This window comes from Dipodomys merriami, unplaced genomic scaffold, assembly GCF_024711535.1.
Source record: "Dipodomys merriami isolate MVZ:Mamm:240054 unplaced genomic scaffold, mDipMer1.0.p SCAF_10, whole genome shotgun sequence".
Lineage (NCBI taxonomy): Eukaryota > Metazoa > Chordata > Mammalia > Rodentia > Heteromyidae > Dipodomys > Dipodomys merriami.
Window position 1 is genome coordinate 24,498,821 of NW_027202271.1, and position 15,311 is coordinate 24,514,131.

General features: G+C 36.3%; 1 protein-coding gene across 3 annotated transcripts in view; it reads right to left on the minus strand.

The window, feature by feature from the left end:
* Positions 1-15,311, minus strand: part of Tafa2 (TAFA chemokine like family member 2) — a 464,602-nt gene that overhangs the window by 163,453 nt on the left and 285,838 nt on the right. For all 3 annotated transcript variants that reach the window (XR_011365012.1, XM_069987768.1, XM_069987777.1), the window contains exon 2: positions 3,356-3,462. Coding sequence is in view for 2 of the 3 variants with exons in the window: in XM_069987768.1 (XP_069843869.1) it covers positions 3,356-3,461 (106 nt within the window). In the remaining variant the exon portion in view is untranslated. The remainder of the gene's footprint in view (positions 1-3,355; positions 3,463-15,311) is intronic.

Below are 15,311 nucleotides of genomic sequence, written 5' to 3' on the forward strand. Positions count from 1 at the left end.
AACAGTAAATCAACCAAGAATTAACTCTCTCTCTCTCTCTCTCTCTCTCTCTCTCTCTCTCTCTCTCTCTCTCTCTCTCTCTCTCTCTCTCTCTCTCTCTCTCTCTCTCTCTCTTTCTCTCTCTCTCTCTCTCTCTCCCTCCCTCTCCCTCTCTTTCTCTCTCCCTCTCTCTCTTTCAAACTGTATTGGATTTGGCAATTGATGTAATTTTCTGAACACAATGTGTAACTTCTATGTTCACACAGTATTTTGTTGTCAAGTAGTAAGAAATTTTCTTATATGTTTTTATTGTAAAAATACTGTACAGAGGGGTTACAGTTACATGAGTAAGGTAATGAATACATTTCCTATTGAGCATTGTTACCTCCTCCTTTGTTTTTCCCCTACATCCCTTCCCTCCCCACCTCTCCAATTCTCCCTACCCCCCCTCCGTTCCCAAAGTTGTAAAGTACATTTTCAATATAGTGTATTGTACATCTCATTGTTACAATGGGTCAACCTGTATCCTTATTTTGTTATTTTGTTATTTCCCTTCCCCTCACCAAATTATAAAAATGTATATACAAGATGCTGGGCATTGGAATCAAATACAGTGAAAACAGGGGCTATACCATGGGGGAAGAACATACCAAGGAACCAAAAAAATCACATAGTACCTTATAAATACAATAAAAACAGAAAATTTCTTACTTTGGGAGTTAGGTTAGACCAGAACACAACCTAAAATTCTTAGAAACAGCTTTACTAGTGGCATGCAATCTGTACTTCCATACAGGGGTTCAGAGGGGTTACAATTACATGGGCAAGATAATGAGTACATTTCTTATTAAGCATTGTTGCCTCCTCCTTTGTTTCCCCTTCCTATCCCTTCCCATCGCACCTCCGTTCCCCCCCCCCCGCGGCCCCCCCCCAAAGTTGTAAAGTTTGTTTTCCAACATAACATCTTGTACATCTCATTGTTGCAATGGGTCCACCTGTATCCCTATTTAAACGATTTGTTTTTGCCCTTCCCCTCCACAAATTATACCATCATCAAATACAGTGAAAGCAGGGGGAGGGACATACAAAGCAACAAAGAAGTCATCTTATAAATATGTTAGAAACAATTGCATGAAAGCAAAAACATTTGAATACTTCTCTTCAGGTTCATTTCATCTAACATCAACTTATCTGACCTTTTCTGTTTGTCTCAGACATATACTAGTTATTGCAAATAGGGAAAACCACTCCATCATTAAGATTTTGAAATGAGAAAGCATCTTTTTCATGAACATTTGCTGTGCCAAGCTGACTCACTCACATTTCCTACCCCAAATCTTTTTTAGGTTAGGAACAGGTACTGGGTAGCCCTCAGGGATAGTAGGAATGACATAGGATCCTTTGTTTAGCCCCAAACAGGGCCTGCCCTCAACAGTGGGCAGCTCTTTGGAATGTGAGCAGTTAATATCATTTTGACTTTAGTTGCCTGTGTGGGACATAGTGAATATCCTTTTAATTTTACACTGATCAAGGTTATGAAAGAAATCCTAAAGTTGGTACGAAAGCTTAGAAAAAGATTTGTACTTATACATTATGGGTCGAAAAAAGAATTATGATATGTGAATAACTCTTCACAAAGTCTTATTTCACAGGATATCTCTTTTATTTTAAACAAAAGGGGAAAGGTTTGTTTCACAGGTTTTAATCCTGAAAATCACATCTTCCTTCTCCCTGGTGTTAATGTTCCATGTAATGCTAATTATATGCACATGTGTAATTAATTTAAATGTTAGAGAATTCAAAGCTGTCTTCATTCCTCCTTCACATAGAGCTCCCCTATGACCCAGCAATCCCACTTTTGGACCTTTACCCAAATGTTCACAAACAAGGCTATACTAAAGCTACCAGCATAATTATGTTAATCACAGAATTATTTGCCATACTTAAGATATGGAACCAACCCAGATGCCCCTCAGTAGATGAATGGATCAAGAAAATGTGGAATACATATATACAGTGGAATTTTCTATGCCTCCATCAAGAAGAATGGCATTGCCCCATTTGTTAGGAAATGGAAAGATTGGAAAAAATTATATCAAGTGAAGTAAGCCAGGCCCAAAGAAACATAGGTCCCATGGTTTCCCTTATTTGCAGTAACTAGCATAAATCTAGGACAAGTAAAAAAGTCAGAAGCTATGCACATATGACCATGTAAGATGAGGTTAAGTGAAATGAACCCCAAGATAGGGACACAACTGGTTTTTTTCTTTCTTGCTATTGTTTTTAACATATGTATAATGTACTATGTGATTTTTTTTCTTTTGTATGTACTTCCCCCACAGTATAACCCCTATTTTCACTGTATTTGATTCCAATGCCCTGCGTCTTGTATATATATTTTTATAATTTGGGGAGGAGAAAGGAAATAACAAAATGCTGGAATAAGGATACAGGTTGACCCTTTGTAACAATGAGATGTACAAGAAACTATGTTGAAAATGAACTTTACAAATTTGGGGGTGAGAGGAGGAGTTGTGGAAGTGGGGTGGGAAGGGATGGTAGGGGAAAAACAAAAGAGAAAGTAACAATGCTCAATAGGAAATGTACTCATTACCTTACTCATGTAACTGTGACCCCTCTGTACAGTATTTTTACAATAAAAAAAAAGAAATAGAAGAAACTACATTACATTCCTAGACTTCATAACAGACTGAGAAATGAGTGGTAAAACCATATTTCACAGGAAAATCTAAATTGACTTCTCAGGTTATGAATAGTTGATTATGGTAGGTACAGTTCAGAAATAGCCCTATCTTAACTCATTTGGAAAAGGCAGCTATTCATTATATTGAGTCTAACAGCCAGGAAAGAGGACAGAAAAGGCATCGTTTTGAGCTGTCAAGCTTAACACATACATACAGAGCAAATAGTAGCTCTACTCTACAGCAGAATTCAGCCTGCTCTATATCTTACTGGGAAGGAAAAGTGGCCCACAAAAGTGTTTACATATCATGTGCCTATATTATCAAGGACAATTTAAAATGCTTTCGTTACGAGGATGACAGCATTCTGAGACACCGTTATCATGTCACTTCAATGTGTAGCCACTAACTTAGAACGGAGGAAAAACCATTAATTTTTTTAGGCTCTTTGCACAATATTTTGCAGAAATGGCAGTAATCCTGGGAATATCATGTTTCCCCTATCAAAGTCATCTTAAGGATGAGTCCCTGTGTTTTAACTTAAAGAGACTTGCTGGGGGCAAACACTCATACCTAATAAAATTTAATGGGACAGTGAAGACAAAATGCAGCCGTCTGTATTGAAGGGGAATCCTGTTCCACAGAGAGCTGGGGAGGAAAGAACAAAAGCTTACCTTTATGATGGTTTGCACTGGATACAACTTTCCCCCACAAGGTGACAATAAAGATTATTATTAGCAGTTTTCCTTTTGTTGCTTTCTGCAAGTATCTCTTATTCATCCTGCAGATAAAAAATAAATAAATAAAAATCCTAAGTATGTGAAATCATTGTGTTTCCATTATAGTTGTACTGTATTGGATCCTTCCATAGCATTTCAGCACTTATTTCCTGAAGACTCTATCCTTGGCTTAAAAACGCTGCTTGCTGAACATAACTGATGATTGGTTTTGTCATTGTTATTTGTCTTACTTCTTATTTTTCAGCTAGCCTTGAACTCAGGTTTCTGTTTCCCAAGTTTGGGGATTGTCAGCTTTCCAAGTTTGGGGATCATTATGGTTGCTGTTATTATTATCATCTTTAAGTAGTTGTACAAAGGAGTTTTGATTTAATATGTCAATTTATAAGCACAATGTATCTTGAGCAATATCAGCCATTCCATCATTCGCCCCCATCTCTCCCAAGCCCACCCATCTCCTCAGTTTGCCTAGTTCTATTTTCACATAAGGTCCTGAGTCACCATTCCTGTTCATAAAGTATGAAAAAATATTTAGAATATATTATCATATTATATTACAATATATTATTATTATATATTTAAAATATATTATTTTACATTTTGCAATATTCTTCCTAATGTCAAGCCAAATTATTAAAACAAATACTTTAGGCAAAATGGCATAAATTCCTACACATAATGAAAACATTCAAATTTATTATTTGTAATGGATCTTTAAAAATCATCTAGTAAAGCAGGCTTTGGTGGCTCACACCTGTAATCCTAGATCTGAGGACGGTGGTTCGAAACCAACCAGGACAGAAAAATCTGTGGGATTCTTATCTCCAATTAATCAGAAAAGCCAGAAGTAGAGCTATGGCTCAAGTGATAGAATGCTAGTCTTGAACACAAAAGTTCAGAAACAGTACTCAGGCCCAAAGTTAAAGCCCCAAGAACTGGGGTGGGGGTGGGAGGAGGTAAAACAGCTTCCTTATTGTAAACTAATCTGATCTATCTAACATGTACAAGCCTGTTCCTAAAAACACAATATTGCTAAAATCTACCTTATTGGTCCCATCATAAGTAGGAGAAAATTAAAAAGCAGAATTAAAAATTCCAAGTTAACATTTCCAAGTTGAGCCCATAAAACTCAGGAAAGTGTAAAAATGATATACTAGCACAATAGAGCTACCAGTAATAAAAATTCAGCCCTTAACTTTCTCCAGCACTTTACACATTATATATTTTGTTCTTCAGACCAAATTTAAGGCATGGGTATGTTCATTTCCATGTTGTAGCTGGTGCAATTTGAAATTTTTCTTCATTTAATAATAGTGTAAAAATCCCAACTCAGAATGATAGAATTCTAAAATCCTAACACAAATCACTGCATTGCTCAGGGAAAAACAAAACTAACATGGAACAAATCTGTATGTATGTGTTTATGAGGGTGATAAAATATGTATGTGTCGGCTAGAGTATTTTACATTCAGATCCTATGCTGAATTATAATTGTATTTGTCCTGTAGATTCCTATCTTCTCAGATTCTAATGTAACTTCCTGGAGCTACATCCTGATCTACTCTAATTCTTCTTCCTCTTGAATTCTGTAGGTTAATTTTTCTTGTTTCACCTTCAAAGTTTTCCTTTACCCAAAAATATGACCCCATGGTAGTAATGTTGAGTGTATAATTTAAAGAAAGCTTTTACATGTATAAATTCATGAAAAATAAAGTAATATATTACATATTTTGAAAGATATAATGTTAATATTTTTGCTTATAGAAGTTGTACACCTTAATCCATTTTCCAGGAAGGCAGTATTAAAGGATTATAAACATTAACTTTTGAGTCTATTTGGGTTTGGATCCAGATGCTACCAGTTTCTAAATATGTAACTTTTAAGTAAATTATTTTTCTTAGATATTCTGCTTAAATATCTCTTCTAACTTTTGGATCTCCTGTTTCAGTTTCTTCTACCATAATCTGTAAATGAAATAATGTATGTGAAATTTCTGTCCCAGTGATTTTCATGTTCAGACGGCATACTGATTATAACACTGATTATAAAAATCCTTGTTAATAATAATCTGTTCTTGGAAATGCTGGAAGGCTAAGTTCCATTCATGACACAAATCAGAGGAGTCTAAGGAGCACCCATGGCTGCAAAAGTTCCATTTAACTTTGTCTCATGACAAGCCAAACACAAAATACAATGGATTCAGTGTTAGCAATTTAAAATCATACTTGGGTTTTAAGTCAGACTTCTAATGTAACCATTATATGACTTAAATGAAACTCTTCAACAACTCAGTGTTTTCACTACAGTAAGATGAGGATAGTAATAATTTATACATCATAGTGCGGCCAAAGATTAAATGAAAAAGTTGTGTAAAGCTGCATACTGCATAGTAAGTAATCATTACTATGGTATGACTTACTTAGATCAACATTTGATGCAGCCTGGGGCTGGGGAGTAGGGGGCTCCAGTTCCACAGAAGATGGATACAGTAGAAATATAAAAGGCAGGATGAGATATATTTGGAAAACTCCAGGTTTGATAAATGCGTGGCTAAATATATGGTTAAATATATCTTGCCAGAAATATTTTCCAGAAGTCCTTCCACAAAATAACAAAGAATCTTACTGTCTTCAGGGAGTCTCTCAAAGAAATATTGATCAAGATTCATTGTACTCCACAAACTGACATGTTACACAACAACTTAAGGCTTATAATTAATTAATTAATTAATTAACCTCCTATGTACAAAAAGAAATACTGAGCCATAACAACCACCAACTGTCCATGTAAGTATTCTATTCTCTTGCTTTTACTTCCTCTCAAAACACTTAAATCAGTTTCAAAATCCTTTTTTATTTCTCACATGATCCACCATCATGCCACACCTTCTACATCCTGTGTCACCACCTGATTGTCCTGCATTTTATATAACAGAATGAATAGCAAAACATGTCTGACAGGAAGATCTGCTTAGCATAATTCTTGATAATAGCTTTCCCATAGTCAATGTATTCTGCTATGAGGTCAGTGACCCATCATTTATTCCATACCATTGTACATCCACCAAACAGGATGACAGAATGGACAGCTGGCCACAGTGATAGCTAGACATAGAAAGATCAGAAACACCCACAAAGTCAACAGAGTGTCAGCATAGAAAGAAAGAAAAGATAGCTCAATATTGGGAATGATTCATATTTTCTCCCTATCAGACTGACCCCACCCCTGTCCAGCCAATCACCACATTCTATACTATCTCCTAGATATCTTTTACATGTGCACACTTATACCCACCATCCCTAATGCAGCAGCATAAATTCAGAGAACCAAAATGTCTTCCTGGCCATAGCATCCTACCAGATCTTATACCATCTAGAATTTACATCTGGAAATTAGGGAAAAGCATATATCTGACTTTTTACAGTTATACTTGCAGTATTAGTACTTTTCTGATAAATACTTTTGACTTAATACAATGCACTTTCTGTGTTACAACCAGATAAGCAACTAAGCTGATGAGACACCCTTGCTTAAAACCTTCACATGTAAACAGCAAAGGAATCAAATCAAATAAAAAGATTCTCCTCTATTCTCAGAAGAAGAAAAACAGGAAAAATAGTATAGTCCACAGCAGCATTTTTTTTCTAGAGACTGACTTTTCTTTATATCTCTAATCTTCTTCTTCTTTGTTTTTTTTTTTTTTTTTTTTGGTTGGTCATGGGGCTTGAACTCTGGGCCTGGGCGCTGTCCCTCAGCTCTTCAGCTCCAGGCGAGTGCTCTACCACTTGAGCTACAGCGCTACTTCCAGTTTTCTAGTGGTTTATTGGAGATAAGAGTCTCACGGTCTTTCCTGCCCGGGCTGGCTTTGAACCTCGATCCTCAAGTCTCAGCCTCCTGAGTAGCTAGGATTACAGGAGTGAGCCACCGACATCTGGCTTTCTAATCTTCTTTAATGCTCTTTTTTCTCATCTGTTCATCCACACAAATCCACAGATTGTATCTTAAACTTTTCAAATTTGTCTCAATGACTTCCAGTTAAAATTCATTCCTAGGTCACTTGCTATCAGTAACTCACCCCCATTCTAACCTACTCTTCAAACTGGCCAGCTTTCCATTGGTCACAATGCAGGTCAGAATGTCTCCTCTAGGATGAACTGTCTGGACCATGTTAAGTATCCTTACAACAGATCCTCGCCAACCACATTGCATCACAGTCCATTTACCATCTCCCAAAGAAGATTCCAGAAAAATAAAAACCACGCCCAGTATATTTGTGAATATGTGTTGATCCAAGAACGAAATTAATAAATGGTAAATGAGTGTTGGTTGAATGCTGGTGGCACCTTACAAACAAGCAGATGGGGTAGTTGTCAATGTGAGGAGAAAACACGTGTGTGTTATCTCTTTAGGATGAAATCGGGAGATGATAAACATGAAGAAAATGAGAATGGAGAGAGAACTCAGACAACATCGGTCAAAATGAAAAGAAGCACAAGAAAAGGGAAATTCATATATAACTTTTTTCTTCTGATTTTTTAAATACAAACCATCTTGGACAAAGTGAAATATAATGGGGTGATCAAAGATTTTTCAAAAAGAACACTATCAAAAGGGAGGAGCAAAAGAGAAAGGAAAATGAACAGGACATTTCTTCTTGACCTTGTACCAAAGCCCAAAAGGAAGAAGCATGCCTTTTTATTCTATTTGCTAACCACCATGTTTCAGCTTGAAATTTTCTACTACAGTTTAGCATTGTCACAGTCAACTGTAAAAACAGCAAAAAACATAAGTGAATTTTGTAATCACAAAAAATGAGTTTCAGAAAAGAAACTTTTGAAAGCTAAAAGATAAATGCACACAGAAGATGGAACCTTGAAATTGCTCCCCAAGCAGCAAAAGCTAGCAAGGAACACACGGGAAATGGGGTAATTGAGAAATGGTAACCTTGGCAGTGAAGGATGGTAGAAGGGAAAAGTTGTCAAAGTAGGGAACTGACAGTTAAATCTCCCAGACTTTCTTCCGGTTTCCCCTTCTGTTACAAGTTTCAGTTATATCTACTAAAAAATACATTTATTGTACTAAAATAGCCATTTTCAAATGGCTTCTCCCATTAAAAACAGAAAATAAACTTAACTAGTCAAGAGAAGAATGTGAAAAAATGGACATACAACGGAGATAAAAACCAAAAACCTGATTCCAACAACCTAGATTTCTCCTGGACTTGAGATACTTCTATGGAAAAAAAGGCCATATAAGACAACATACAATTAAGTCTTTTAGGACATTTCTCTACATTGACCTAATATTTAGTCAAACCTGCTATTAAGTAATTACAATGACCTACACTTTTATAAATAGAAAAATCAACCTTTAGTCTGCTTTAATTGGTAAGGCATGAGAGCCCTTTCTCCACCTAGAGACCAGAATGTCTGTAAATATGTAGACTAGGTCATATATCACCACATCAAACAATCTGTGCTTCACATCTCAGAATTTACCACCTCACTGGACTGAGAATAGAAACCAAATTTCATCCTCAAGAAGAATTCCATCAACGACTACTCTGTGGAACTCTGCTTCTCATCCCTCTCACATTCATTACACTTTAGCCATGTTGGCTTTCCTTCTGTTAATTTTGCCACCTCATTGCTGACCTTCCATGACATTCCTGACATGTTTACTCTGCCTTACAGAGTGGACTGCTTGTCACAAGCATCTCCATTGAGGTAACTCCTGACCATCCTGCCCTCTCAAGTCCAGAGGACCTCCAATAGTCTATCCCCCAAACCCAACGGTATCATTGTTACAGTCTGAAATCATCCTAGACACCTCTTTATACTTTTTACGTGTTTATGCTCTTTCCACTGAAAAGTAACTTCCTTGAGGGCAGAAATCTTGTCTATGAGTCACAGCCTAAACGCATAAAAAAAAAATCTCCTGGATCTTGTATCAAAGGATAGGTTCGATGAAAGAGTTGATGCATTCATTTATGATCAGAATGAAAAGATGAGTCCTATTTAATGGTGAGATTCAATTGAATCTTTTAATTTAAGAAGAACTAAATTTCCACTGTACTCAGCAGCTAGGAATAGTGATGACAAGGGTAGTGTGCATGTTGGTGGAAAATAAAGCAAAAAGGGGACAGGAGGAAATGGAAACCAAGACTTCTCTTATAAAAGGTAGAAGATGCTCTCTCATATAGGGAAGGAAAGTAAAAACTGATTTGAAAAGGGAATGTCAAAGAGCCAGCAGGATGGGAAAATAGGAGACACCCAAGTCAGAACAGATGCTGAAGGCTTTCAAATGAGGTCAAATAATAGGTAATTTTTGTAAGACTAAAGCATTCTTCAAGCACCATTTAATATTTTATTATTTCTTCTAATATCCATGTTTTATAGGAACAAAATGTATCTTTCAAAATGAAACAATTTTTTGTTATTAGCAGGTCACCATAATAATCTCTCAAAATAGGACATCTAGTATCACAAGTTTAATTACATTATTGATTTTTATCCAAAAACTTAATAGCAGTCTGTGTTATTCACCTGTATATTATATATATAATATATATATATATATATGTTATTTACTGTGTGTAGAGCTGTAGATAATATATTTAAGTTATCTACAGAAAAGGCAATTTGGGGGTACATGGCAACATCAGAAATAAGAAAGCAAAAATAAGAAATAAGAGATAGATATATGGATGCATAAATGATAGCTATTACAGAGATGCAGATATGAAGTATAAAGATTCATATATGTGTTAGCATCCTGTGAATAAGAATAGATAACAAGTATTTTTTTAGATATGAGGCCCTTGTCTGTTATATGGCTAGTGAAGATCTTCCCTCAATACCTGGGCTTTCTTTTTTTTATTGTGAAAATACTGTACAGAGGGGTTACAATTACATGGGCAAGATAATGAGTACATTTCTTATCAAGCATTGTAGCCTCCTCCTTTGTTTCCCCTTCCCATCCCTTCCCATACTCCTCCCACCCAATCCTCCTCCCCCCACCAAAGTTGTAAAGTTCATTTTCAACATAACGACTTGTACATCTCATTGTTACAATGGGTCCACCTGTATCCCTATTTAAATGATTTGTTGTTTCCCTTTCCCTCCACAAATTATACCAACATCAAATACAGTGAAAGCAGGGGTTATACCGGGGGGCGGGACATACAAAGCAACAAAGAAATAATCTTATAAATGTGTTAGAAACAATCACATGAAAGAAAAAAACATTTGAATACATATCGTAGGGTTCATTTCCCTAACATCAACTAATCTGGGCTTTTCTGCTTGACTCAGACATATACTAGTTATTGCAAATAAGGGAAACCATGGGACCTATCTTTGGGCCTGGCTTACTTCACTTAATATAATTTTTTCCAAGTTTTTCCATTTCCTAACTACGTGGGCTTTCTAATGATCTTGCTAGCTATGTCTTTTCCCATGCAGAAGCTCTGCAGTTTCATACAATCCCATTTGTCCAACCTTTTTTGATTTCTTGTGTTTCTGGGTCTCTATTGAAATTTCGGCCTGAGCCAAGGAGACCTAGGGTTTCTGCTATTGCTGACAGGGTCAGGAGTTATGCCACAGAGATGCCTGGCTTTCACAAGCATGGGTGTGGTTTTTATAATGTTCTTACTTCTGCATTTGTATGACTAAGTATGAGATGTTGTGTATTTTAAAACCTAGGAAAAGCTGGGTGCCAGTTACTCACACCTGTAATCCTAGCTACTCAGGAGCCTGAGATCTGAAGATCATGTTGGAAACCAGCCCCTGCAGGAAAGTTCACCAAAAACTATCAACCCCTCCCCAAAATACTGGAAATGGAGCTGTGGCTCAAATAGTAGAGCACTAGCCTTAAGAACAAAAGGTCAGGGGCAGCACCTAGACCCTGAGTTCAAGCACCAGGGCCAGTACACACATGCACCAAAAAAAAACCAACCAAACAAACAAACAAACAAACCCTAGTTACTCTCAGGTTCTCTATAGTACACATTGTTTTGATGTGTGTACAGTGGGGTACAGCTATAGATCAAGGTGGGCTGAAACTATGGCTGCTTGCAATGGCACCCCATGGAGCCATGAGGCTGCCCCACCTTGGGAAAACAGGACTCAGATTCTGGCCGGCATGGACTGTTCTGCTGTCACTGTGGTGCAGACACATGGCTAGACCACTGTGCATTTTTCTGTGTGTAAAACATGGTAGAATGACCACTTTGTTGACAAGGAAATGTTAAGATGAAGCCAGATGCTCTAGTGTCTCACACCTGTCATCCTAGCTACTCAGGAGGCTGAGATAGGTAGATTGTGGTTCAAAGCCAAGCAGGAAATTCTAAGACTATTACCTCCAATAAACCACTCAGAAAAAGCTGAAGTGGAGCCGTAGCTCAAGTAATGGAGTGCTAGCCTTGATCAAAAAAAAAAAAAGAAAAGAAAAAAACAAATGCTCAGGAACAGCACCTGAGTTCAAGCCCTATGACTAACAAAAAAAAGTGCCATGATGACACTTTCAAGTTTTAGAGGACATATTCCACATTGGAGCTGAGTCACCGTTACAAGCTAGGCATCAGGTCAAGGGGAGATGTTTACACTGTTGCAATGAACTCAATGCATGTGGAGCACTTGAGACTGAACTACTGGTGTGGAGCTGGGAGGGATCTCAGTTGGCCCTGCCCCACCCTTCATGGGGACAAGAACTCGCACTGACCCACTGACTATAAAATAAAGCCTGTGTGTTATACTGTGAAAAAAAGAGAGGTTTTTCATTGTTGTTGTTGCTGTTAATGAACTATGTGATTTCTCATTTCTTTTGTATGTGCTACCCCTATAGTACATCCCCTGTTGTCACTGTATTTGATTTTGGTACCCTGGTATTGTATATGCATTTATTTGAATTAGGGAAGAGAAACAACAGAATGGTGAGGCAAAGGATAGGTGGGGAACAAATTCAACAGCTATATACACAAGACAATATGTTGCATCTTGGGAGGGTGAAGGGGGCTGCCAAGAGAGAAAGTAGGAGAAAAATGAGGGAAAGGGTAACAAGTTTGACAAGAAATGTACTCATTACCTTACTTATGCAATTGTAACCCTGCTGTACATCACCTTAACAATAAAAAAAATAAAAAAAAAACATAACAAATCATTAACCCTAAGGATAGTACTATTTTGTCATATCATCCAGAAGCTGAGTCGACCATTTTAATTTTTTTCACTATTACTATTCATTTTGCTTTCCTCTCATATTGTATATACAATACTGTGGCATTACAGTGTTATAAAAACACACTATCAACTACAGTACCTGAATCAGATTCTCCCTGTAGAAACCTAGAATATAAACTTCTCAACTTATAAATTATCATCAAGTTTACAAAGCTGTGATTTTATATACCAATCACAATTCACCTAATTAAGTCAGATTTTTCTAATCAAACTTCAAAACAGAATTTGAATCTTAATCAGCTTCTTAACTCTTTCTGAACTGAGATAGTGCTTGGTTTTTGTTGTTGTTGTTTTGCCAGTACTATGGCTTGAACTCCAATCTTTCACCCCTCCCTCTACTACTTAAGACTACTTAATATCTGGGATTATGGCACAAACGTCTATGTCTAATTGTAAGCCACCATATCTAGCCCTGAGATGGTTCTCTTAAATGTTCATTATAATTGCGACATCAATGTTCTGTGCAGAATCCACCCCTTGGATTCTGTTCAGCAGTCACCTTTGAAGGTCTATTGAATGTAGAAAGCTCATGTGATTTCTAAGGAATATTTGGCAAGAAGTACAATCACTCACTTCATTCACACAAATTTTATACTCTGCTTCTCCAGAACACTGGAATTTTTGTGGACATAAAATTCCAGGAATATGATTGATTTATGCTTGGCAGTATATGGCCAAATTGTTGGATTTATGCATACCTTTACCACCCACAGTTTGAAACAGAGATCAGAAATGTATTATCATTTAAATGATTTATCTAGAAACATACAATATTATAAGCTGCAAGCTCTAATACTCAGAATGAAACACTATGAAACAAAAATAGAGCAATCATTTCAGATTTCTGAGAGCACTGGAAAGAAACCTGAAATGATCAAATCTAAGCTACATTACTGTGCATCCTTACAAAGTGAATCACAGGACCTCATTTCAGTCTATACTATAGGTGTGACATCTATTTTCTCAAACAGATTTGCCATTATAACAAACAAGAAATCACTTGATATTTATACTTAAAAGGAAGAATAGGTGTTAAATTAGATGTGTTACTCTGGCTTCAAAGATCCTTCCCTCAAGAGACGAGTTTATAAGTCAGAAATACCTAACCAAATGTGATCCTGGGCTCTGACAAAACTGATCAATGAACTTGTTGATTTTAGTCAAAGATATTGACTCTCAATGCCCACATGTTAGTACTATTGTTGTAAAGAATAAATGCAACATTAATGTAAAGGATTTAGCACAAAATCATGCATAGACACTTAACAAACTATTATTTTCCAAATTATTAATAATATTGTGTGGACCATAATCACCTTGCAAGGAATGAGGGAGAAATGAAAAGTCTAAGTAAAAGAAAAAATTATATGTACTTAAATCTCAGAGATTTCTTAAAAGCTACCTTTTAGGAATTTATCATAAATCTATAGAACTAAAAATTAGGATAAGAAGCAAAGGCTTAAAATAGAAGCAAGACTAAAAAGAGAATCTTCTACAAAATGAATAAATTCTGGGATATCAGAGAATACACATATAATTTCTAAAAGCATAATAGTACTAGATCAGTAAATAAATATGAGTCAAATTCTACTGAGAGGAGAGACATTGAACACCATAGGCTAATTGATGGTATTAATGTTACTATGTGCTTTATTTTAAATGCAGTGGTTTACATTTAAAATGCATTGATTCATTCAACATTCCATGTTAACTCTCAACTGAACTCTGCATGTATGACTATCCCTAGTATTAGGAGCTGATACATATTTTGAAGGCAAGTTGTTTATGGTAGAGGCCAGACTCACATCTAGATCTTCTGCATACTGACTCAGTTCTCAGCTCAGCGATGATTAGACAATATTCCACAAACTCTGTAATGAGTTGTTATAATAGTACATGAAACCTTTTAGACAGATATGTACTCAGAAAATGATGGCTTAAATTAAATGTTAGTTCTCAATCATCTAGAAATTTTTCAGAAGAAAATTACCTGATTTGCCTGAAAGTGGATAAAGCAAGTACGTTTGCACCTCATTACTGTGCCCTCTGGGATATCTAAGGGTATCACTTATAAATTGCAAGGTCTTGTGAATTGCAATTTAATACGTTCAGAACTAAGTGCCCTATTTCTAACAGACACCAGTCTATGGAGATTAGACCTAATGGAACTGCTGCATCAAAAGTGCCAACCTTGGTCACGGTTGCCAAGTAAAATACAGGATGTTCACATTAAATGGAATTTATCTGATGCTCATATTTAAATGTCCTACAATTTTATTTTCAAGTAGGACAACCCTGTCTCCGTTTTTAAACAAAACACTCTGATTGCCTTCAATGTGGAAACATGAATATTTAAACTACTCCATCTTTGGAATTACATGGAATATGTTTAATCCTAAAATAATGAAATTTTGGTTCCTTTTTATTTTTGCCTGGCCCTAGGTCTGTCCCTGAGCTTTTTTGTGCTCAAGACTAGAGCTCCACCACTTGAGCCACAGTACCATTTCCAAATTTCTGTTTCTTGATTGACTGTCTACAAAACTCAAGTCTAAAAGAAAATGCCTAAAGGATATACAGTTCAACTGACAGATTCTTCTGATCAAGATTTGGAAATGCTCATTCTGTTCTTTGTATTTTTGATGGAGCATATTTA